Source organism: Patiria miniata, unplaced genomic scaffold, assembly GCF_015706575.1.
Source record: "Patiria miniata isolate m_02_andy unplaced genomic scaffold, ASM1570657v1 HiC_scaffold_3, whole genome shotgun sequence".
In the NCBI taxonomy this organism is placed as follows: Eukaryota; Metazoa; Echinodermata; class Asteroidea; order Valvatida; family Asterinidae; genus Patiria; species Patiria miniata.
The window spans coordinates 8,731,449-8,754,907 of NW_024037069.1; the positions used below are offsets into that span (position 1 = coordinate 8,731,449).

General features: G+C 39.9%; 2 protein-coding genes across 2 annotated transcripts in view; both read right to left on the reverse strand.

Annotated features, from left to right (window-relative positions):
* Window positions 1-254: 254 nt before the first annotated feature.
* The window catches only part of LOC119737142 (ATP-binding cassette sub-family C member 9-like), a 45,805-nt gene continuing 22,600 nt past the window's right edge, over window positions 255-23,459 (reverse strand). Inside the window, exons 22-31 of the mRNA XM_038211260.1 lie at window positions 22,567-22,669; window positions 21,936-22,049; window positions 21,022-21,133; window positions 19,784-19,911; window positions 19,437-19,515; window positions 18,006-18,114; window positions 16,831-16,934; window positions 16,113-16,246; window positions 2,392-2,454; window positions 255-1,016 (exon numbers count right to left, since the gene is read on the reverse strand). Of these exons, the coding sequence (XP_038067188.1) occupies window positions 879-1,016; window positions 2,392-2,454; window positions 16,113-16,246; window positions 16,831-16,934; window positions 18,006-18,114; window positions 19,437-19,515; window positions 19,784-19,911; window positions 21,022-21,133; window positions 21,936-22,049; window positions 22,567-22,669 (1,084 nt within the window). The 3' untranslated portion in view covers window positions 255-878. The remainder of the gene's footprint in view (window positions 1,017-2,391; window positions 2,455-16,112; window positions 16,247-16,830; window positions 16,935-18,005; window positions 18,115-19,436; window positions 19,516-19,783; window positions 19,912-21,021; window positions 21,134-21,935; window positions 22,050-22,566; window positions 22,670-23,459) is intronic.
* On the reverse strand, window positions 9,053-11,117 carry LOC119737146 (ATP-dependent DNA helicase Q-like 2). The gene is made up of 2 exons (XM_038211264.1): window positions 10,929-11,117; window positions 9,053-9,769 (listed from the first exon to the last, which is right to left on the reverse strand). Exons 1-2 carry the CDS (start codon window positions 11,105-11,107, stop codon window positions 9,190-9,192), a joined length of 759 nt encoding a protein of 252 aa, XP_038067192.1. The 5' UTR covers window positions 11,108-11,117; the 3' UTR covers window positions 9,053-9,189.

Here is a 23,459-nt window from a genome sequence, read left to right on the forward strand (position 1 = left end):
GAGTTTGACTTTAAGAATTATTCTCTGGAAATCATCCTTATTTAAAAGCAAAAGCAGAACTTTCTAAGATGCTGCAGATTGTTCCAAGTTGGGATCTTGGGGGGAGGATGGTTGGGTCGGCTAAAACAATCCCAAATTTCCTTCAGTTCCCTCAAATAATTGACTAATAATCAATTCAATATACACATCTATGTTCATTGCTTTAGATGTTTTGTCTATTTTTATGCCTGACTGCAATGCCACATCTAGCTTGGACTAAAATGACTAAACCGCAACTGTGCTCAGTTACTGATTGGAGTTTACTATAAACGAAGCAAAGATACTATTATGATGAGCAAGCAAGTTTGTAGTGAAATTCCTACAGCAGCTGTATATATTATATGCAGTCCTGGCCGAAGAAATAAAAGTCAGTTAAGTCCTTTTTTGTTCTGAGTTCTGCCCTATAGGCCAAGGCATTTTTGAGTTCTATTGCCCATTGTGTTCAGTTCTTTGGACTGGGCAGGGCAGGGCATTCCATTCTACGCGTCGGTATATAAACCAGGAGCACATGCTTTCACCACCCCACTCCTTCGCTGTGTAGAGACTTGGCAGTGTTATGGTCGTCTACTCTACAGTTCCAGTCGCCATTTTTATGCCATATGTGTCCAGATAGGGGAATAGGAACCATTAGGTAGTGTTTGCTCCTTACAGTGACTCTTCCCGTGGAAGGACACACTACTTTTGTATATACGCCCGTAAATAAATATTATCGACCAAACCAAGAGAAGTTTGACGTACAACCAGGAGTCCAAAAGAAGCCGCTGCAAGTTTAGAGCGCAGACTCCAGATGATTAATTTAGGGTTAATATTTATAATAAAACTTAGTCCCTAAAACTCAGTTACTGATTGGAGTTGACTAACGAAGCAAAGATGCTATTATGATCAGCAAGCAAGTTCTCTGGTGTGTCGTACTCGATGACCTCTCCGTCTGCCAGGGTCAGAATGGAGTCGGAATCCAAGATGGTGGCCACTCGGTGCTGTTTGAAATGATAAGCAAATAAAAATCAGAGTTTTATACAGCGTGTGTCAATAAAAACGCAGGATTAGAAACAAAAATATTAAGAATATAAACCACCCTTATTCATCATAATGTTAACCCTCTTTTCAAAGTACCTTTCCTTCTCTTCACTATATGCTTTTTATCCCATCTCATTTGGACAATCCTGTCCAGAGATAGAGTACATTGAAGAAGGGTTATAATTCCAAGCTGGTCTGATTTGTGAAATCACACATACCTAATGAAAGGTTTGAATTCAGTACAGGTGAAAGTATTTGTGGATCACAAAGAAGGACATGTCTGGCAGGATTAGGCTTACATTTGATATGTCAGAGACGACATTCATGATGCTTTGAAACAATGATAGTCCAGTTATTAAATTTAAGTTATTCTTATCATCAGTTGTTTCAAAGAAAGTTTTGTTCTGGTTTAATTGTCTTCAATGCATACCTGCATTGTACATAACTGGTCGTTGTGTTTAGGTCATTGAATCAGACCAACCCGCTTCAGAAGGGCTTCACAAAACTTGTCATAACTTTTGAACCAAAAGTCCAAATTCCACCAAACAAAAATCTTGTCAAAGATGAAATTATGGAAAATCAAATCCTTATCAAATTAGGCACTCCAGTAGCATAATTTTCTCAGAAAAAAATCGCTTTGAATCCTGCGTTTTTATTGACACACGCTGTATATGCACATATTGGGACTCTTACCAGGGCCAAATCTCATGGCGCTGCTAAACACAAGAAAAGTGCTTGCTATAGCAGAACATGTGCTGACCAGACCTTCAGCACTATTTCATGGCATGGATGAGCTAACCGTTGTTACGTAACTCTCTAAGTTAAGCAACTTTTTCCTTTTGAGGTAAGCATGTATTTTGCTGTGCTTACTGCCTACGGTCTCCATTAAATAGACGGAAGCTCTACTTCTAGCAGAAATGTGCTTAGCAGTGCCATAAAATTGGGCCCTCCAGTGGTGTAATCCAACAAAACAATTTTGTTTCTTTTCAGAACTTTGACCTTCCAATACAAAACATAGCTTTAAAGTGAGGTTAACCCTGCAGGGCCCGGGGTTGATTAAATCTGCTCAACTGTCTGCTCAACTGCCAGTGTTCCCAATTGTCAATCAGCCAAAGCAGCCCTCTTTTGTTAGAAAGTAAGATCACATGACTGTCGCTTCCTGCATCTTGATGCCATCTTCATTATTGTGTAACATTGAATTCCACTTTAATCCCTATCTCTGGCCCCACCGTTAGGCCCTTCCTGTGAAAAATGTCAAAAGTAACTTAAGAAAATTAAATCTGCCCCCAAATTTGATGGAATTTCACACCGATCCTTTCCGGCAGTTTCACTCACCGCGATAGTTAAGACGGTGCAGTCAGCAAACACTGTGGCAACAACTTCCTGAAGAATCTTATCCTGTTGAGGGAAAAAGTGAAACACTATTAATATCGGTGCAAAATTGCTAAAATCAATCACAGTAACCATCTCTCTGCCCTTACAGGTTCCCATTTAGTCCTGGGTTGAGAGAACTAATGAGCAACAAAGTGCCTTGCCCAAGGGCACACGCACCGTAACCCCAGGCTGGACTTGAACCAGACTGGGACCGTGATAGACCCGTGAACGTGGCGTTGTATAGACCCGTGAACGTGGCGTTGTATACAACGCCACGTTCTTATGTCATTTCGAACCTGGCGAAATCGATCCGACATACATAATTCCGTATGGGTGTTGAGTACTCACCTAGAAATCTAAATTTGCCCGTCCGATTGTTTCGGCTGTGTAATTTCGACGAAATTTGCCCATCAGTAAAGACCCATACGAACGTGTAGAATTAGATTTTAACCTGACAAGTGACCCTGACAACTGACCCCGGACGAGTACCCGGGTCATTTGCGTGCAACAGATTGACGGCTGTTTCATGTCGCAACCACGAAAAAAAACCCCGCAAGATGATTGGCTGCTCGGCTCACGTGTGCGCTTGCACTAACGCGCGCATGCACTGCACTGCTGCTCGTCTGTGTGGGATCGCGTGTGTACAGAGTACGTAATACAGGTCAGAATTTTCACTTCTGAATGAGCACTATTTGCACATAAAAATCATTGAAACACTTATGGAAGCATTACCTCCTTTGTAAATAGTTTAAAAGTAACAATCAAGGTAACTGGGATTAAAAATAATAGATAAAATCTCACAGTGATCATTTACTATTTTGTGCAACGAAGACCTGGCGGTCTATGTAATGTGTGTAAAGTACATGTACATGCACATGATGTATGCACACATGTGATGTCTTGTTACATGTACATGTACATGCAGCATACATGTGCATACATGTGCATACATGTGCATACATGTGCATACATGTGCATACATGTGCATACATGTGCATACATGTGCATACATGTGCATACATGTGCATACATGTGCATACAGTACATGTACGTGCACGGTGTAAATGATATAATGTACATCATTTTACAAGTGCACTAGCTGCTGCATTGACTGTCTTTTTTTTAACATTGTTGTGTGAGGAAATTCATTTTCAACTTCCGAGCTTTAAACTATTATTGGCAGAGGCAGTTTCACGCACTACGCGCTATTGGTTTGCATTTATATTGGTCAATGGGTGTATGTACATCATGTTCATGAGCATGTTTCATATTTAGAACTGGAGCTTATTGAAAATCCTCAAAGTACATTGTTTTGTCAGTCGTGTAACACTAAATCTTAGTGAATATCATCAAACGTTTGTTTTTTGGTTTGTTCATGTATAGACCTGTCACTTCTGATGTGATTAAGGACATTCAAAGCGTGTTTTGGTTTTTGTTGGTGAGTTGAAGGGTACCACTACATGTTGTTTCAGTTGAGCATCACCTGAGTGAACATCATCAAACTTCACTTTGACCATGGATTTGAATAATTGTCTCAATTGTCAGCATCCTTTTGAGAAGCAAAACAAAAATAAGGGATGGAAAAGGGTTGGCATTCGAGCATTGCATCTCTCACCAAGTAATTTTGGAGGAACAGATGGATACATTTGTTGGTCGTGCAAGAATTATGTAATAAAAACCATCAAAGTGACGCCCAATATAAAAGGCAAGAGCATGAAGAAGAGAGTGCTCAGTTCACCATGGAGCATTCGAACTCCAAAGGCCCGGCGCATGAAATCTCCTAAGTCATGCAGGTCTACGAATAAAATTTCATTCAAAGACAGGGCCAAGTCTGCCATAAATGACAGCAAATATGAAATAGCCTTCAGAGCGCTTTTGGAAAGTAGCTCTGCTAGCGAAGCTTTCTTGAAAATTGTAAGAAAAAAGATTCAGGAAGAAGTCAAACACTACCCCAAAAAGGGTAACTTTTCTCGGTCTGCCAGTACTTTCGAAAACCTTCATACCTGGAAATGGAAGGAGGTTATTGAGGAAGCTGCTTTACACATGCCAGTACTTGTGAATGCACTTCAAGGTAGTCTCCCAGACCCGGGAAAGACTAGACCAGGACCACAGATCTTCTGTGGTAGGAAAATAACGTATAAAGAAGAAGCTGAACTCTTGGTTCAAATGCGTGTGGGTTTTCTTCTGTCCGTTATGTTGTACTCTCACAAGGCCATGATTTTCAAGTTCATCCAGAGTTGTCTTTCCCTGCAACTTTGGAGACACGGTTGCAGCCAAGCACTCATTGATTGTCTACATAGTCTTGGAATCTGCCAAGGAATGTCAGCCACGCGAAGCACCCTTGACAAAGCGTGTTTGAACTCCAAAACCAAAGTGAAACAGTGGCAGCATGACATTGAAGGCATCATGACACAAGCAGAGGAAAGACCTACAGGTTGTACATCTGAATCAACATGTACACCCGTTCAGGGTGCTAAAAGGAGATTATTTTCAGGCGAGGAATGGGATAGTGATGGTTGGGACAGTGACAAGAGTGGAGGTACATGTTCAGATGGATCATTAAGCAGTTGTGATGACAGTACTGGTGACTTGTGCCAAGTTGGTCCATCGCAAGAAGAAAAAATCCAAGTGGATGTACATGTACCTTCATGTAGCTCATCTCAAGAAAAGACACAACAGGAAAACACAGGAGATGTAAGTAAACAAGATGATGCAGTTCCAAAGGGTGCGGACAACAGAGGGGATGAGACAGGGATACCTGGATACTGTATCACTTGGGATAATGTCCAGATCCAAACAACAGCACGTCGACAATCGCGTGAGCAAGGTAACAAGTTCAAGATTTGGGCAAATGCATTTGCCACAAAGAACAGAATTCCTGTTGGTGAGGAGTCATATTGTGATGTTGTCCAGGCAAAGTGCATTCCACTGAGTAAGTTTCTGCCCTCTCAGTGTGATTGGGATGATTTGAAAGCTCAAGTTTGTGGTGTTGTGGAACGCATTCTTAAAATGCATTTGACATTTCTTGGGAAGGTGAAGTGTTCACCCTCGGCCAAACATGTCTACAGTGACCAAATGAAGGGCAAAAGTGAGATAGTCAACTTGGGTGTCATTGAAGAAAACCCCTCCACCACGCATGGAACTGTTCGGATCATGACTGACCTCCATCAGTATGTTCCAACAAACAGTAAATCTATGCATCCTATTGTTTGCTTTGGCGATGGCTTGTCGATTGAGCGAATGCTTGACTCCCAAAAGTCAAGATGTACAGGTCACACTATGAGAACAAGACTCCAGGGATTAGTACCATGCCCACAGGAATTCCACAAGCGAGGCATTCTTTTTCAAGACACAATTACCAAATTCTTCAAAGGTAATAGTTCAACTCAGCGAGGATCACTCTATCAATTAAAGCAAGCTTTCAATCACAAATCGGTGAACAAGAAAGTGATGGAAAATTTCAATCATGTGGCTGATTTGCTCCAATTCACCACCCATGCTTACTGCACAATGCTGGCTATGAAACTTGGTCGGATTCAAACAACAACTGATGCACCGTCAAGTTTTCCTTCTTGTGAGCATCCCACAGAGCAGAGTGAATGGCTTAGCAACCTCGCCCATGAGGTTGTCGATTTCATTTGGCCCCAATTTCCGTCTGAAGAAGTCAATACTGTGTGCTCACAAAAGGGCATTGATTCTGAAAGCAAGCATGCTGCATCACGTGTACACGTGCATCACCTTGAAGGGATGAAGGATGCTACTGATGCTGAAGATGATGGTTGCAAATGTGGAGAGAGTACAGGTGAGGATATGGTAAGGTGTTCAAATTTTGACTGCAGTTGGTTCCACCATTCTTGTGTTCAGCTCCAGGAGGTTCCTAAAGGTGATTGGTGGTGCTCTACTAAGTGTAAAAAGTCCAAGTCTTACATTTATTGCCACTGTCACAAGAAGACTGGCCATGAGGATGAAATGGTACAATGCGAGATGCAAGATGGATGCACCCAAAATGAGTGGTACCACCCTGATTGTATTGGTGAAGGGGCTGATGACTTGCCTGATAAATGGTTCTGCTGCATAGAATGTGAGAAGAAAGGATCAACAGAAATGGCAGATGGTGGTGATAGCAAGTTGGAATACTCAAAGGCCTTGTTGTATGACGGTCTGTACCACCTTGCTTTACGAGATTCCATACGTATTGGTGATGGCCCTGCCCTGATGAAGCACTGGCGTTTCAACATGATTCCATTTTGGAATAACAACCACTACAAGTATTTCATTTTGGGTCATAATATGCTAGCTGCAGTGAATGGCTTCTATCCTGCAAGAATTGCCCATGACATCACATGGAATAGGGTAGCAAACTTGACAGGTAGGGAGGAGGGAAATCTTGGTTTGGATCTAGTCAATGAGTTTCTTAATCGGGATTATAAGGAGATGCTGAAGAGATCAAGGGGGGTGTATACAAAACAGCAAGTCCATCGATGCAGCCAAATGGCTGGGGCATATGGTCGCGAACTTGACAACCTCTTTCTCCAGTCCATTGTGGGGATTGAAGGAACATCGTCAAGACACCATTATGAGAAGTATGCCAAAGACGTGCAGCTGTTTGTAACAGAATACCAAGATGATTGCTTGTTTGACTTTGTTCCTGGACGCTTCCATCGTTCCTTTCCAAATTTCAGGCATGCAGTAACCATCAAGTCTCCGGAGAAAATGGGTGCAAAACTTGTTAAACTGAGCAAGTCAATGGACGAGTGGAGGTCAATTTCCGATTTCCATTGATGATACATGAGACCATTTTGTTACAAAATACAGCCAATAAGAGACATGACAATTGAAAGATTGGCACAAAAGCCACAATGAAGCATTCCACCTGTTCTATTTTGAACACATTTCATACAAATGTAAATAATAGCACTTGAACAAGACTTATGAAACAATACAAGATATACCTGAAGTAAGTCAAGGAAACCTTCTGTTCATAATAACTTAAATTTACCAGATGATTGATCTTGTTTTAAAGATTGTGCCTTGATGAACCTGAAATTTATGCCGAAAAGAAGTGAAAAGTACAGTGCATGCACATTGTAATCTAAACTCTGAAATAAGTGAGTATAATAACTGAATATAACTAGAATTTGTGCCAACCTAAATTTCTTTGGTGAACATGGTGAAAAAAAGCACTTTGTTTTTTAATAATGCATACATGTATGTGTACTAAAGCTTGATCATCTTCAGATTTCATCTGAACTTGGTGGACACCGGGAGTTTTGTACACAAAAGGGTGACCTAGCAGTTTACTAACCCAACGAAACAATGTATGTACCCTGGTTTTTTTGTGTTAAATAAATGACTAATGTACATGTAGTACTATAACGGGGTCTCTATCAAAAATTAAAGGCCTACCGCTATTTAAAAAAAAGTAATAGATACATGTACATTAAATTCAAAACCATACGCCTAAGATAAATGAAGGTACATGTACATGTACATGTACAACCCCTGAGTGGGTACATGTACATGTTCAGTGTACAGCTCATGTTTACACACGTTTAAGCACCAGTTTTCAATGAAGAAATTCTAATTCTTTGGAAAGATTTGTATAAGTACATGTAGTTACTATGGGGGTATTTTTTTAGGGGGGGGGGGCCCTGGGATATTCAAACAAAGTAAATGTACCCACATGTACCCAGTACAAACCCTACATGTACTTTGCCAGACCATTTATGCTTCTCAATTTACATTCGTGTAAGTGTTTCAATGTAGAAATGTGCAAGTGTTCGGTACAACAAGCTTATATCTGCACCTGTATACATTGTACATCTGTATTACATGTACAATATAGCGGTACATGTACAATTTCACCGGACACGAATGTATTGCTGCCTTCATTTTCATTACTCATCTGGGATCAGAAATCATCTTTGTGAAAGAGGTAAGTTTTTATATTTCAGTAGTACATTGTTGTACGCTACATATCTGTATATTCTTATTAACTTTTAACAAACCAATGGGGGTCTTTATCAATATGAAAATGTCCATTCGGAGCCGTGTTATTACTTGAGTCAATATTGGTTAAGACCCCAATTGGTTTGTTAAAAGTATGCCAGGGGGAGTGGAAGGACATTTTGACTGCTTTTCAGTTTGTGACCTTTAAAATAGCAGTAGGGTTTATTACCCATATGTATAACTACCGGTATGAGAACCAAACAAGCACATCACATACATGTTTTCATTCTCGGCAACATGAAATTCCTTTAACCTTAACCCCTTTAAATATTCTTCAGGCCTACCAGCAGATACATACTTTTATGTACATAAAACACAACTTAAATGAAAACCCTGCAACATGTTAAGCCAAAACAAAAAATAGTTCTGCTTCTGGTTTGCCTACCCTAATTTTTGTATGGGAAAAATGAGGGGAAAAACACCCAAGATTATGGATTGCTACCTCTTCCCCTTGATCACACCCAGACGCCTCCATATGATCTTACACAAAAAGTCCTCATTTCATTTCCAACATCAGGTATATGACCAAGTTAGTGTACAAATAGTTTTTTTTAAATTCTGGTAACCCCCCCCCCCCCTGCCCCCCTCGGCAAAAGCAAATGTTGTATCGGTATATTATCTATACAGAAGTGGATTAGCTAAATGTGGAAGTCATACTAAACTGTCAACATACAGACATGTTCATGTACTGAAAAAATTGCTGAAACGATTAACAACACATCCCCAGATTGGTCAGTGTTTACTTTTTGTTCATTTTTGAATTCTGCAGGGGCATCGACTTCGGCAAACTGAGCAGCACATGCACTTTGTGCATTTGCATTCCTCAATGCATGTGCTCTGACAGCTGTCTTCATCATGAACAGGCTGTGGACCCATCTCGTCCATCCACAGGTGGGACAGAATAGCTTCCCTCATACACGGGACCTCACCACTCTCCACTCCTGACACCATCTCCTTAAACTCCATGTCAGTTGTGACGTGACCGCGGGTTGGAGTCCGATACAGCACTGCTGTCCCTGGCTCACCATCCCGACTACAGCGACCAACCTCCTGCCAGTAGTCAACAATGGTCTTGGACAGCCCCCAGTGGAAGATATACCTGACTTTGTGCACCTCGATACCCATGCCAAAAGCAATTGTGGCAATGATGCAGCGGAGATTTCCATCGGTAGTAAATGAGTTTACTACCCTCTCTTGACTGTCGATGTCTAGGGATGAGTGGTACATGTCAACAATGAGATTCTTTGGCAGTTTCTCATTGTTGACCCATGCTGATTTGCCCAGTGTTGCCATGATGAAGCCAAACAATTTACAAACTTGGCCAATGTATCTGCAAAATATTCAAAAATTGAAATAGGAATGATCATTGATTTTTAGAAGGTTTGCATGGTTAAGGTAATAATGATAAAATAAGTTGTTGCGGTACCACCATGTGGCAAAATCTTTTTTGTGAGTATGTGTGGTTCTGAAAAGAACCGGAGGGTACTCAACGTTTTGGACAGTATGCTCTGTCTGTCCCAGTATCTCTCTCATGCTTCATTGCCTCCAGGCTCCAAGCACTATAACCAGGCACCAGGCACCATATAATCCCACTTCACTGTTGGAATCCTTCAGTCTCCTGACAACGGACAGAGCATACTGTCCAAAATGTTGAGAACCCTCCGGTTCTTTTCAGAACCATACATAATCACAAAAGAAATTTAGCCACATGTTGCTTCTGCGACAACTTATTTTATGATCAGTGATTTGTTTGCAAGTGCTACATACATGAGCCTTATTCATGAGTTGGCCATAAAATCTTAAGTTTTTAAATTGCGAAGAGAAATTAAAGCAAGTTAGTCTGGCACCATCTCGTACAACAGTTAACAATTAATGAAATACATTTAGGGAACTTGACAAAAATGGCCAACTCTTGAAAGGCCCATGTAGTTCTGGTTCAAAGAATGGATGTTGATAATGCTCTCATAATGCAGGATGCCTTATTAATTGCAATGTGTACAGGCAGTACTGCATACAGGGTGCAGACAATTGGCCTACCTGTTTGTAAATAAATTGAATTCGAAGTAAAGTTAGTTTAGAAATCGAGATATTCTCAGCCCATTTACAAATGTAGGTCTTCAAATCACGTATTAAAGGACAATCAACCCTAGTCCCTTTCTTCCCACTTCACAATCAACCCCTCCCCCCCCAAAAAAATGAAAAATATTGAAAATTTGAAAAAAGGGACCAGGACAGATCGCATACTTTTACACATAAATTGGGACCCCCTCTCAGTCTCACTGCAACACCCTCTGCATTCTCAGCCACACTCCCCCCCCCCCCCTCAACCGGCTTCCAGTAAAGTGCGATGCTTCAAAGTCAAAATTTCACCAGGGTACCCTTAGAGAGTGCTTGAGCAAACTATCAGATAAGAAACAAGGAAACACGTTTTATCCATTTCTTCACAATTCCTATTGGCACCCAACATGAAATGTATACTCCATTCATACCTGCAGTAAATTATGGCTTTCTTGGCCTGTGTGCCATGAGTTTGCAGCTCTGCAACGTACTCTTGCAGCCATTGCGGCTGTTCGATGTCGTCCTGATCTTGTCCTGATCTAGTCCGTGGACAGAATTGTAGGAAAATGTTCGGCCTAAAAGAGGGAAAAATATGGTAAACTACTTGCATGTATTGTGGAAGGTCATTATGTAAACAATGTTAATGTTCATGATCATGTGCACTTTGCCCAGGTGTGCATTGTGTTGATTGACATACATACACATGTATATGTACATGACTTAATGTTATCTTCGAAAATAATACGCATGTACATTGTTGGATGTAATCTTGGTTACCAACATATGCAGTTGTCTTGGTATTAAATATTAGGAAATTGTTGAAAGCTTTAAAAGTTCTACATTTATTCATTACATTACTGCATGGAAAAAAGACCATGTTTGATCCGGAGATGAAGGATGACTTTTATTGTTTAAATTATCTTTTTTCTTCCATGTGACAGTATTGGTCAATGGCAATGGAAATTTTTTACTGATCAAGATAGTCCTTTGCCACAAGTGTTTTGGAAAGCATGACTTGACAAACATGACTTGTATATACTTTAGATATAAATTATGTGATATGGCTCAAATACTTGGGAAAAAATGCAGACAGTAATAAATGATAGATGATAAATAGTCATGCAACAAATGTTCAACCACCTTTGTGATTCACATTTTACCTGTACATTTCATTCATGAACATGTATACAATTTGAGGCAATTCCAAATGTGGTCTGCCAACATGTACATTTGTAAAGCTAGGTCTGACCTGTCTGGACTTCTCGCTACTACTTCTATTTCAGCAGGCTCCAGATGTAGTGTGTCGAAAATGCTCGTCCTTAGTGCCCCTGTCAGTGTAGCAGTTGCTACCAGTGTCGGCACGCCATCGCCAAGCATGCTGCGTATTTGTCCAACCTGACTATATGCCTCACGAAAATCATGTCCCCTGGAAAAATAAACACATTGTTGGGAACTATTGTCCTACTGCCTTTTTCTTACTTGCATTTTGGGATTTGAGTCTTTTTGAATTCAGTTTAATTGCTTTGAATTTAAATATCGTAAGGTGATTCCAGAGGTTTATGAAAGAGCACAAATGTCTCATTTGTCAGTATTTCTCAAGCCCCCCTCCCTTCCCCACCTGAAAACCCCGAATGTTTAATACAAATGTACATGGTATAACACAGAAACAATAATGAAGCAGAAAGAGTCGGTAGAACTGGACCACCGATTGTTACTTGTTTTGTTCATTCTGTCTCTCTTTCATTCTTAATTTTTGTAATTTGTATTTTCAATTATTTTTTGAAATTATTCGTGGTGGATTTTTTTTGTAATAATGTACATGTATGCGTACATGTAAAACCTTAATTTCAAACATCCATCTATCTTAGCAGAACCCAATGACTGTTGAGTGTGAAAGTGAATGGGCATTTTAAGTTCAGAAAATATGTCTGCTGGTTTAAAAATCCTTTTGTTGAGTAATATATAGTTGTTCCTAAAAAAAAAATAAAAGTTAAAATGGTGAGTTTATGCACATGTCTTCAGATTTCTTTGTTTCTACTCAGACCCATACTGCAATGTATGTGGCTCCCTTTCTGAAAACCCCAGTCTGCATTCAGATTCTTGTCATACAGTATTCTTGCCAGATAGATAGTAAGAAATAGACACAAACAAAGCAAGAGTGGTTACCGGTAGTTTACCATCCAATTACAGTTATGAGAAAAGATTAATGTTGAAGTCCTAAAGAAGTTCCATTTACCATTGTGCGATACAGTGCGCCTCATCAAATGCAATTAAGCACACATGTTTCCTGAAACGGGTTTGTCGCATCATCTGTCTCCAAGGTTGGTCTTCTGCCAGCAATGCCTCTGGTGAGGTGAATATTAGACTCGTCCTGCCTTCCATGATAGCTGAAAAGAAAATGTTGCTTAATTGATGGGATTAAAGGGATTAAATACATGTTCTGACATTAACCAAGCATTGGCAAACATTGTCTTTTTTTTTTTTAACTACATAACATATCTGTTCATTTTATTCACATGATAACAGCAGGCGCAGCAATAACTAATATAAGATGGAATTTTTGCGTCGGGTGATGTAAAATTGTTTTAATAACTAGTTATGTTAGTCTCAACAAAATGTACACTGACAACACAACATGTTACATGTACAGTGTATGCTGATAAAAACTGTCCAAAAGAAAACAAATATTCGGTAAATGTACAAGTAATATTTGTAACTGAATAATCACAATTTAAGACAGTCAATTTCACTTGGCTTTTCAGACCCCCAGGTGTGGAATAACCTGTATTCAATTTAACATCCTTAATAAAGTGCCCTCTTCAGCAAGTGAACATTGAAGGTCATTTATTTACAACTCACCCTTTCTGTTCTCTGCTTTCATCTCTGAAGGAGGTAAGATGCAGCCTGCTGTTATGAACCCACTCTCACCCCATCTTTTGACTTGGTCCATCATCAGTGCCCTCAGTGGAGACACTATCAGGGCAATGTGGGGGCTGTTTTCAGGGTGTAGCTGTGTATTAAAAACATGTAACCTCATTATATACCAATTAGTCACCAAGCAAACTGATGGTATATATAGACAGAGAACTTAATATCAAACATATTAATTTTGGTGTAATTGGGTAGGATTAGGGCAATGTGGGATGGGTTGGGGAGCAATTTCACATTTAATCTTTATTCTCTTAAAGATATGATAATGGGTTGTCTATCCATTGCAGTTCCTTTTTATGAATTTGATTACAACAATTATAATAATTTTATTAACCTTCACTAGGCCAACAAATGAAACGAGAACAATGACAGTGCAAATATGAATTTTATATTTAAAAAAAATCAATTTAACTATAAAAGCAAGCAAAAATGTAACTACAAAAGTAATAAAATTTAATAAGAAAAATGTAATACAATTTCATAAGAAAGAAAAAGGTAATCAAACTGTAAACTTGCAAACAATGAAAATAGGCCTATTATTGAAAAGTAAACATAGATTACACACAAAAAAGGAAACAGCTTGGAGTAGAAAAACAACAAACAAGCAAACTTACAAACAACCAATTAGCACCAGGGAATAGAGATATAGGTAATAATAATTTTAAAAAAAAACACCCAAAAAGGGGGAAAGAGTCATTAGGATGCAATCCAACGAAATAGGGTTCAGATAAGAAAACTGAAAAATTTACCCCCCAAAAATGGAGAAATTAAATTGGCAAGAACAAACAAGTGGAAGCTCCAGGTGGAACCTCAACTTGTCAAACAAAAGCAAAATAAAGAATAATAAACTAACCTTATCATGTATATATGGTATGGATGCAAATATGGTGCTCTTGCCCGATCCTGTGGGGAGGACAGCTATCACATTCTTGTTGTCCATAAGAAGACCTATAGATTGTTTTTGTGGTGAACTCAATTGATAACCGAGTTCACCAACAAGATCAGAAAGGATCTTTTCCATGCTGGCCGTTTTACTTATTTTTCAAGGAGCAGGTCTTTCTGATTTAAGGAGCAGGCGTACACTAGAGCATGAATGGCAACTCGCTATCAAATGTCATGGCACAAGAGGTGAAAAGTGTAATGAATGCATCTTTTTAACTCAGTTATTAATACAATTTGGATATTAAAGTGAAAAACAATTAGAATATTCTTTTATGATGAATTAAATTTTCAGGAAGCCAGATCCACCCATTTCTTGTGTTATATATATATTTTTTTATTGAAAACCAAATTAAGCACAAGAACTAATGTTGCAAAGTAGGGTGTAAATGTTGCAAAGTAAGATGTAAATTTGCTTTGCAGGTTTTGCTTAGGAATTCCTTGTATTTGTAAAGCAGGTCCTTGTTATTTGTTCAGGAAATCAGCAATAAGATTTTCTCTCGATTTCAGTCTTGCCAAATAATTTTCGCGTCGCGGCGAGTAGTGCGCCCGTGTGCGGTGCGGTGAGAGAAGAAAGGACTTGAAACTTGTCTAAAACGATGTCTCTTTTAGCTGCGACAGTAAACAGCCGTCTGATCATACGAAACAGACGGCACAATATAACGCAATGCGCATGCGTCAGTTGGGAGAAAATGGCAGCTCGCAGTAGCAGCAGGACTTCATGAACTGGGGCCAGAATTTTCCTCAAATTTCGTCAAATGCAAGTTTTGACGTGCAAACAGATTTCAAGATAGCTTCATATGTGAGTACTTATTACATGGGCAAAATAACGTCCAGTGTGTGTAACGGAGGGAGTCAGAGGGACACGTTCGCCAGGTTCGAAATGACATAAGAACGTGGCGTAGTTTACAAGCAAGCCACGTTCACGGGTCTAGGACCGTGAGTGCATAAAAACGTGCAAAATTACTACTGACATTTTTTTACTCACCATTCAGCTAATTAATGCCCACAGAACACATACATCAAAATGCTTAAGTTGCAAGCATGTCACCTGCAAAATTTGAGACCTTAAATCCAATTTTAAGGCAAGTTTTTGACAGTTCAAAAACCATCCACGTCATTCTCCATGCTTAAGAAATTGTGGTGTGATTCCCAAGGTATTCTGGGTAGGTGTAGGAAGAGCCTTGCAGCTTACTTGTTTTTTAATCAATGGCCAAATGAACATAGCGCCCTCTGTTAAAAAATGAAACATTCTGCATTCACTCAGATCAACAAGAGGGCGCTGTTTTATATACACAATGAAAATGTTTTAGCTGAGGAGTATTTTTGCACAATGCATTGCAGTACACATCAACCTGATGTTTCGCGTTTGGATTTCGATAACTCCCTGCAAAATTAGAATTAAACGCTGAATTTTTGGTGATGCAAAGCTCACAACAGCAACTTTGCAGGGCAGAAGTTTTGGGGATTATTGAAGAAACTGTAGTGAGTAAGAAGCTTGCACATTTGATTCACACTGGTTTTATTATGCAGCACAAACTTTTGCACAATATGGATACCTTAAGTTTTGGGACTCTCATACACAGTATTGAGAGTCCCAAATTTTCGGACTAGACTTGAACCCACAATTGGCAGAACTACCTGCCGGTCACAAACTCAATTCTCCAGACCATAGGCCATGGTGTGTGGACCAGAAGCCCCCCCCCCCCCCCCCCAGTATTCAAGTGATGCTGATGTTGACTCACCGTGTCCATATCGATGGAGGCCGTAGCCTCATCCATGATGAGAATCTTAGACCGTCTCAGGAAGGCACGAGCCAGACAGAAGAGCTGCCTCTGGCCAACGCTGAAATTCTCGCCACCCTCTGATACCTCAGAATCTAAAAAAGGAATATTATGGTGTGCATTTGGTTTCATTAATGGCCAGATGTTATTACCATTGTCAAAAGATAGAGCTGTCTTGAAAACAATTATGCTGGCATTTTTATTTATCTCCGATTTTCTTGGCATTAAACGAATAAGAATATTTTTAATCCCCCTGGATGGGATGCCAGTCCATCGCAGGCTACTCCCTAGCTAATGGCGGTACCCAGGCTCGTCGCTAAGTGTGCCCCCCCCCCCCATCGGCAAAAGCCATACGAGTAAAAATTAACTACAATTGTGTTTTTGTCTTGTGGTGTGGCCCCCTAGCTGGTACTGTACGTGCCTCCCCCATTATTATTGTCATTTGAGAGTTAAGGAGGCTTTGTGCTCCCTCCCTCCTTTTTCCCCCTGGCGCAGAAGTTGCGGAAGGCAAAAAATGACCTTCCTATCAAAAGTACACCTCTGCAATAAAATCACAGTTACACCACTGTTTCAAACACTTTTCCCCTACTCAGCATCCATTTAAGCTGGAAGAGAAAGTCAAATGAAAATTTTGACCTCCAAAAATGCTATTTTTGATGGGTTAACATGATTTACTAACCTAGACCTTTTGGCATCTGACTGACCGTCTCCTTGAGCTGAGAGATCTCAAGACTGTCCCACAGTTCATCGTCAGTTCGATAGTTCTCTGGATCCAGATTGTATCTGTTACAAAAAAACAACACAATTACCTGTTATATTTTTTAATAAGATGGAATTTGTGTCATCAGATGTAAATTTTTATGTAAATGGTTTTGCCCTTAGGCCAAAAAGAAGAAGTCTTCGGTTTTTGGTATGGAGCTTGCCCCAAAAGTGGTGCGGCGACGCGGCTTTTTTTTGTTGTTGACTTTTTTTCTTCTTCAAATGTCGGCTGATGACTGCAAATGGTGCCCGACTAAATTTAGTGCAAAATATATGGGAGCCCAGAGAGGCCACTTAAAGCTTATTCTTGTGCAGCAGCAGGATTCCAGTTAAACCAGTGAGTTTTGCAGTTAGTGAGACATCATTTTACATTTTTTTTTTTTTTTTTTTTTTGCCGACGCGCATGGCTACGGCGACGCGCGCGCATAGGCCTACCGGAGCCTTTTTGTTTTGTTTTGGCCTTAACTGCCCTTTGACGACGTACTTTTAGTCATTTTCTGAGGACTTGCAAGAAAGAATTCAGAAGCTAACTTGAGAGGGACTCGAAGCCACGGCCTCCTGCTTTAAAGTGCAGACGTCGTACCACCTAACATGAGCTTGCAGGGGTCCATGCTGCATACAGTGTTTACAAAATATGTCGGCTAAAGGCAAAGCTGTGTTACTAAAAATCGTACATAGAAGAAAGGAAATTTGGACTAGACATTGACATTGGATGGCTTGTTATTAGGGCACTCTAGACAGTGTGGTCAATATCTTGTAAAGAGAAGGAAACATACTAGGCTATAGCTTTTTGACAGAGAGTTTTAAATTTGGCTTTGTAACTGGAAATACGGTATAATTAATCCTTGGAAATACATTATTTTGTCTGATACTACAATTATGGTTTTGTCAAATCAAATATCAAGATGCAAGTATGGTATCTGAACTTCGCTCATACTTTTAGAAATTGATGTAGCTAGGCCTATGTAAGTTTACAAGGTTAGTACTGACTGATGACTCAGATTGTTTCTTATCTCTCCGTGTGGTTTAAGCATGAAGCATAAAGCATTTTTACAGAAATTCAAGAAGACAACCCTAAAGTCAGCTGTAGATTACCTGATTGTGCCATTAAACAGGACAGGATCCTGGGGGATAATGGCCAGGCGCTGCCTCAAGATAGTTAAGGGGACAGTGTTGATATCAATGTCGTCAATAAGGATGGAACCTGAGACATAAAATCCGAGATAAAAAAAAATCAAAACAAAATGGTCCATATCACAAAGGGTTGAGGTAGTTGAGCCCGTCACAAATTTATCACAAGTTTTGTCACAAGTAATTAACAATAATCTACAGCACTGGTACGAAATGCCAAGGCGTAGCAGCTAATTTGCCTTGACATTTCAGTTTTGAATTTTTATTTATTTTGACAACATCCAACAGCGCAAGCGCCAGAACAGGATGGATGAGTGATAGAAGATGTGGAAGGGATTGCAGTTTTAGTGGTGGGAGGAAAACCCCAGAGTGATATTCTAGGGGGGAAAAAACACAGAATCAGGCAGGGACTGAAAACCTAATCCACATGTTGGCCCAGACGGGATTCAAACCCCAGTCACGGCGGTGGGAGGTGAGGAAAGTACCACTATGCTAACCAAATCCCCCAAATGTTGAGGTACTTGTATTGACTGAATATGAATCTTTTCATTTTATAACAAATATGAGAGAAATAGGAGACACCAAAATATTTCGTTGTTCCCAGTGTTCTGGACGAAGGATTTTCAGTGGCAGCTGTTTGGAATGTGCTTCATCAAGAGCAATGGATACCTCTCTGTATGTCATTTACTTTGAGAAGGAATACCCAGTGCTCTACTCCTTAATTAGTATGATACCCCAGTGTTGTAGTCGAGTCACAAACGTCGAGTCCGAGTCCCGAGTCATAAGCCTCGAGTCCGAGTCCGAGTCTCGAGTCACAAGCCTCGAGTCCGAGTCTCGAGTCACAAGCCTCGAGTCCGAGTCTCGAGTCACAAGCCTCGAGTCCGAGTCGCGAGTCACTTGTTCTTAGTTGTTGACCAAACTAATCAATTTTTTTAAAATTATTTTTCAATCATCCATTCTGTCTTTTAAGTAAGTCCCAGTGTATATAGTTTACCTTGTGTGTGTACATGTTGTTCAGACCCAAAATGTGTTTTCCTTTTAATTCCCATCCCTAAAAAAATCCTCCTCCATCCCTTCCCTCCATGTTTTATCATCCAAACATTATTCCTCAATGATCCTTTCCCATCCCTATACGTTAGGTTTTTTCTTTTGATGAAAATACATGACTCGAGTCACGAGTCACCAAGCTCGAGTCAAAGTCATCATGGTCGAGTCCGAGTCGGAGTCCGAGTCATTTTCCAATGTGACTCGAGTCGAGTCAGAGTCACGAAAAATGTAACTCGAGTCCGACTCGAGTCCGAGTCCTGGACTGGAGTACCAACAATATTGCTCGGGATGGTTTATGGTGATTTTCTACCCTCGCTGCATAATTAAACTGGTGTGTTTGAATGATACCTTTGTAAGTGTCAATGATTCTGAAGAGTGCCAAGGTAAGCGATGACTTCCCACTTCCTGTCCGGCCACAAATACCGACCTGGAATTCAAAGCAGAAAAAAGGTAAAAATTAGATTTTTGAATTTGAAATGGAAGGAAGAGTCTCCCCTAGAAATTATGCACTCAGAATATCCCCATGAAATTATCTTTTTTTCATAGGGTTGTCTGATGTGGATTTCAGTACTACTTGTACATTTTCTCGATCCGGCAATCAAAAAATTTACAATACACCAACAAATTGATAACACAAGTGTGATATAGAAAACGTTGTTTTTAAAGACAAAAACGTGAGACTTATTAAAGAGTACCTTTTCTCCAGATTTGAAAGTGGCTGTGACATTCTTGATGACAGGGTCAAGTTCCTTAGCGTAGCGGACAAAGATTCCTTTCATTTTGATTTCTCCTCGCTGGGGCCAACTCTCTGGGGGCTCTGTACCTGTGAGGATTAAAATTCAAAAAGGCAAACAATCAGTGAATGAAGTGGTGTAACTTGGGGGGGGGGGGCAAAATGTTGCAGGACACCCCATACCAGCTTAGAGATAGGGCAATGAACTTTTTTGGGTCAAAACTCAAGGAGTGCCCCCTCCATAAAGGCCTCCTTCCAAATAGCTAGTGGACAGAGCTAAGACTCCCCAGCTATCATTCAACTGCTCCTTCCCAAAAGAACCCCGTATAATTTAGTGTTTATCACAAACAGACATTTGGAACCAGTGTCTATTAATTTTCAAGAATTCTTCTCTTGGTCCTCAAAACGATATTGAACATCCCTTCGTAAAATACAACTTTGGTTAAGAACAACAATGTGTTGTGAGGAAATTGGGGAAAAGGACATTTTTGCTCTAGCATTAAGTGAAATTTTCTCTTGATGAAAGGGTTAAAGCCATGCGGTGCATGTCAGATAAGATGTGAAGGTTTCATGGTGAGGATAGCAAAAAGATAACGATTTACAGTATATGCAGTAGCAGCATGTGACAAACTTCTTTTGTGAGTTTGTGACGCTCTGAAAAGAACTGGGGGAAAATTTTTCTTTGGTATATTTCATTTTATCAACAGTGTATGATAAAATGCTTTATACTCAGCAGGTACATGTTTGTATGTACATGTACATGTACATGAATTCATTTTGCACGTAGCCCTAGTTTTATATACATGAATACAGGCCAGCAATCTGGCATGCTGCCAAGTATTTGAGCTAATTAGCTGGATCACCTCACTCATTTTCTCCAGCCTTGCACAGCTGCACTCCATGACCGTATTTGGTAATCAGAAGGTATGCCAGTGAGAGATTTGAATATGCAAATGTAGAGGCCAACTTTGAACCAATGAAAAAGTTTGTTTTGTCTTATGTTGCTTGGTGTGAAGTGGTGGCCCGTGTTGGGCCGGCTGTGCTCACTTCTGTCACAGTCATCGAGAGAGCAGGATCACTTTTCATTATGCACAAGTATATGCCCTAAAGGGAAAGTGCCTTTTGGGTATCTCGAGCTACATAAAATTCTTCAACCTAAAACGAGAGGAATAACTGCAATAAACGAGGCCCAAAGTGTACCTTTGTAGTTTTCATTGGAAATGCTGGAGTACTCTTTGATGCGCTCGATTGCATTCATCTGCATCTCAGTCTCAGCACCGAAGCGGACGGCAAAATTCATGAAATTAGCAACCTGTGAAATTGAATTCCAAACATTGTCTAGTTGATAGGAATATAGTTCTTTACTGCATTCTTTACTTGGTGTTTGGGGGAGGGACAGATTATCAGTGACATATATAGCCAGGCTTTGAAGCTTAGGATTTTAATTTATCACATTTTCTTCGAGATCAATTAAAGAAAGCTACTTTAAAACTGGGTTGGTATTGGCCAAGTACCAATGATGTTGCCTGAAAAAAAGCTTGTTGGAAATAGTCCTCAACATCCAGAGAGCTATTTAAGGATGTAGTTCAAACAAAAAATGTAACATTTGTTACAATTTGTTTGTTTACCCCCACAGCCCAACAAACAAACAACTCAACAAACACATTCATACAAAAAATGCACAAATCTCTAAGAGAAAGAAATCAGGTTTCCTTAAAGATCCATCCCTACGCTTCCCGCCAAAAATGAATATTTATGTATTTTATACAGAATTTTCAACTTGTATGTTTATTTTAACCAAAAAACCCCTATTTTTCCACCGATTTTTGGCATCTGCAACCTCAAAAAAAGTGCTTTTATTTTGCACACAAATCCATCCACCCTACAAGAGCCGCAAATAATTTTAATTTTGTATTAATAATTATATTTGAATTTTTTAACCAAAAAACAACAACAATACATCGGTGGATTTTCTTCATTAAATGTCCCTTTTAAAAGTGACAAACGTCTTTATTGCTGTGGGAAAATAGAAAAGCAATTGAAAAACAAAATTTATTTTTCGGGGTGAAACTCAATATAGCACGGAAATTCATCTTTAATGTTTCGAAACTCACCACCAGTGTGTAGGACACTGCCAACCCAACTTGACTGGGATCAATGGTGCCATTGATTGAACTGATAATGGTCCCTACTCCAGCTACCAGGATGCCAATCACCCCAATCAGTTCCTGGTACAAAAAAAAATCAGACCCTTTCTCAAATCGAATTTCCCCAAAGAGTAGAGCGTCAATGTTTTCCCTTCAGAGATTATTATTCATTTATGCAACTCAGTTTTATTTATTTAAGTAGCGCATACAATATTAAAGTTTGAACTTTCAAAAAACAACACCATTTTTTTTTTACATTTGGAGCTCACATCAAGTGATCCACCCAGAACCATCATGCATCCATGTCACGCACATCATGGGAAAAAAAACAAACCCTGAATTGGCAAATGTGAAACCCGTATCAACATATTCGTTTTCTAGCACTCGATTGGTTGACGCAATTTCCCGTCTGCTTACTTTCGCCCAATCAAGGGGCTTTCCTGCGCGTTAAATTTGCATATAAATACCCTCATAAACAACTGCACCTGTGTCTATCCCCGATATGCATACAACGTGCTGTGAACAATAATGCAGTATCTCCGTACCGTTTGTGGCAAGTGAAGTCCATCAAATTTGAAGATTATAAATGTGAACTTACCATTCGCATACCAGCCCATCTGTGCGTTGTTTGGAGGTACAGAAAAGCCGTGTTGTTAACGTTTACTTTCTGAAGGAGACTGCCGTAAAAACGGCTCTGGTCTCTGTTAAATACAAAGCATAAAGTATACGTGGATAAATTAAAAATATACGTAAAATACAGCACAGTCAGCAGGCCCGGACGGTAAGTTTGCATGTAAAGATTGTAACCATAACAAATTACAATGACCTATCCTTGGGGATACGCCAATAGGGGATTTTGACGTGGGGATTTTGCACTTCTATCCGAAAAGCGCAAAATTTAGGCCAGGTTGGTTGGACCAGGTTGGAACCCACTTCATTATTTTCACATCAAATAGGAGCCTACAGATAATAATCAACGTGTTATGAATAGGACAATAACCCAACAGTGGGACTTTTCTTTCATTCGGCAAGATTTGGTATAAAAATCTTAGTTTTTTTAAAACTAAACAATACCGACTGTATACACTTATAAATAACACGCTTGTGTATCAATAAAAAAAAATGAAAAAATTGGCAAGTTAGGAAATAAATGTTTAATGTTCAAAATTCAGTCGTCCGTTGGGGATAAAGGCTGACTGATTATAGTCCTTGCATTAAAGTCGTGTCCAGGTAACTACAATCCCGGCCAAAATGGTTGGGACACTTGGAAATACCTTAGCCTCCAACGGTCACCAACTCCCCCGCTCAATGTTGTTCTCTTCAGCGGATGGAGCACACACCACGCTATGAGAGACAACATTGACCGGGGGCTGGGGGGTTGCGGGCCCAGCGAGATTTGGCCAGGATTGTAGGTCCACGTCCGTTTAATATAGCTTTTCCCGGCCAATTTCCTAAAATTTTCATTCACATCTGAAAATAAGTCATTCAGTT

Bases quoted from the DNA above. Each gene is read 5' to 3' on its own strand.
- LOC119737146 (XM_038211264.1), bottom strand. From the start codon at position 11,107: ATGCAAGTAGTTTACCATATTTTTCCCTCTTTTAGGCCGAACATTTTC. The intron at 9,770-10,928 runs GTATGAATGGAG...AATATTTTGCAG, and splicing joins AAAGCCATAATTTACTGCAG to ATACATTGGCCAAGTTTGTA.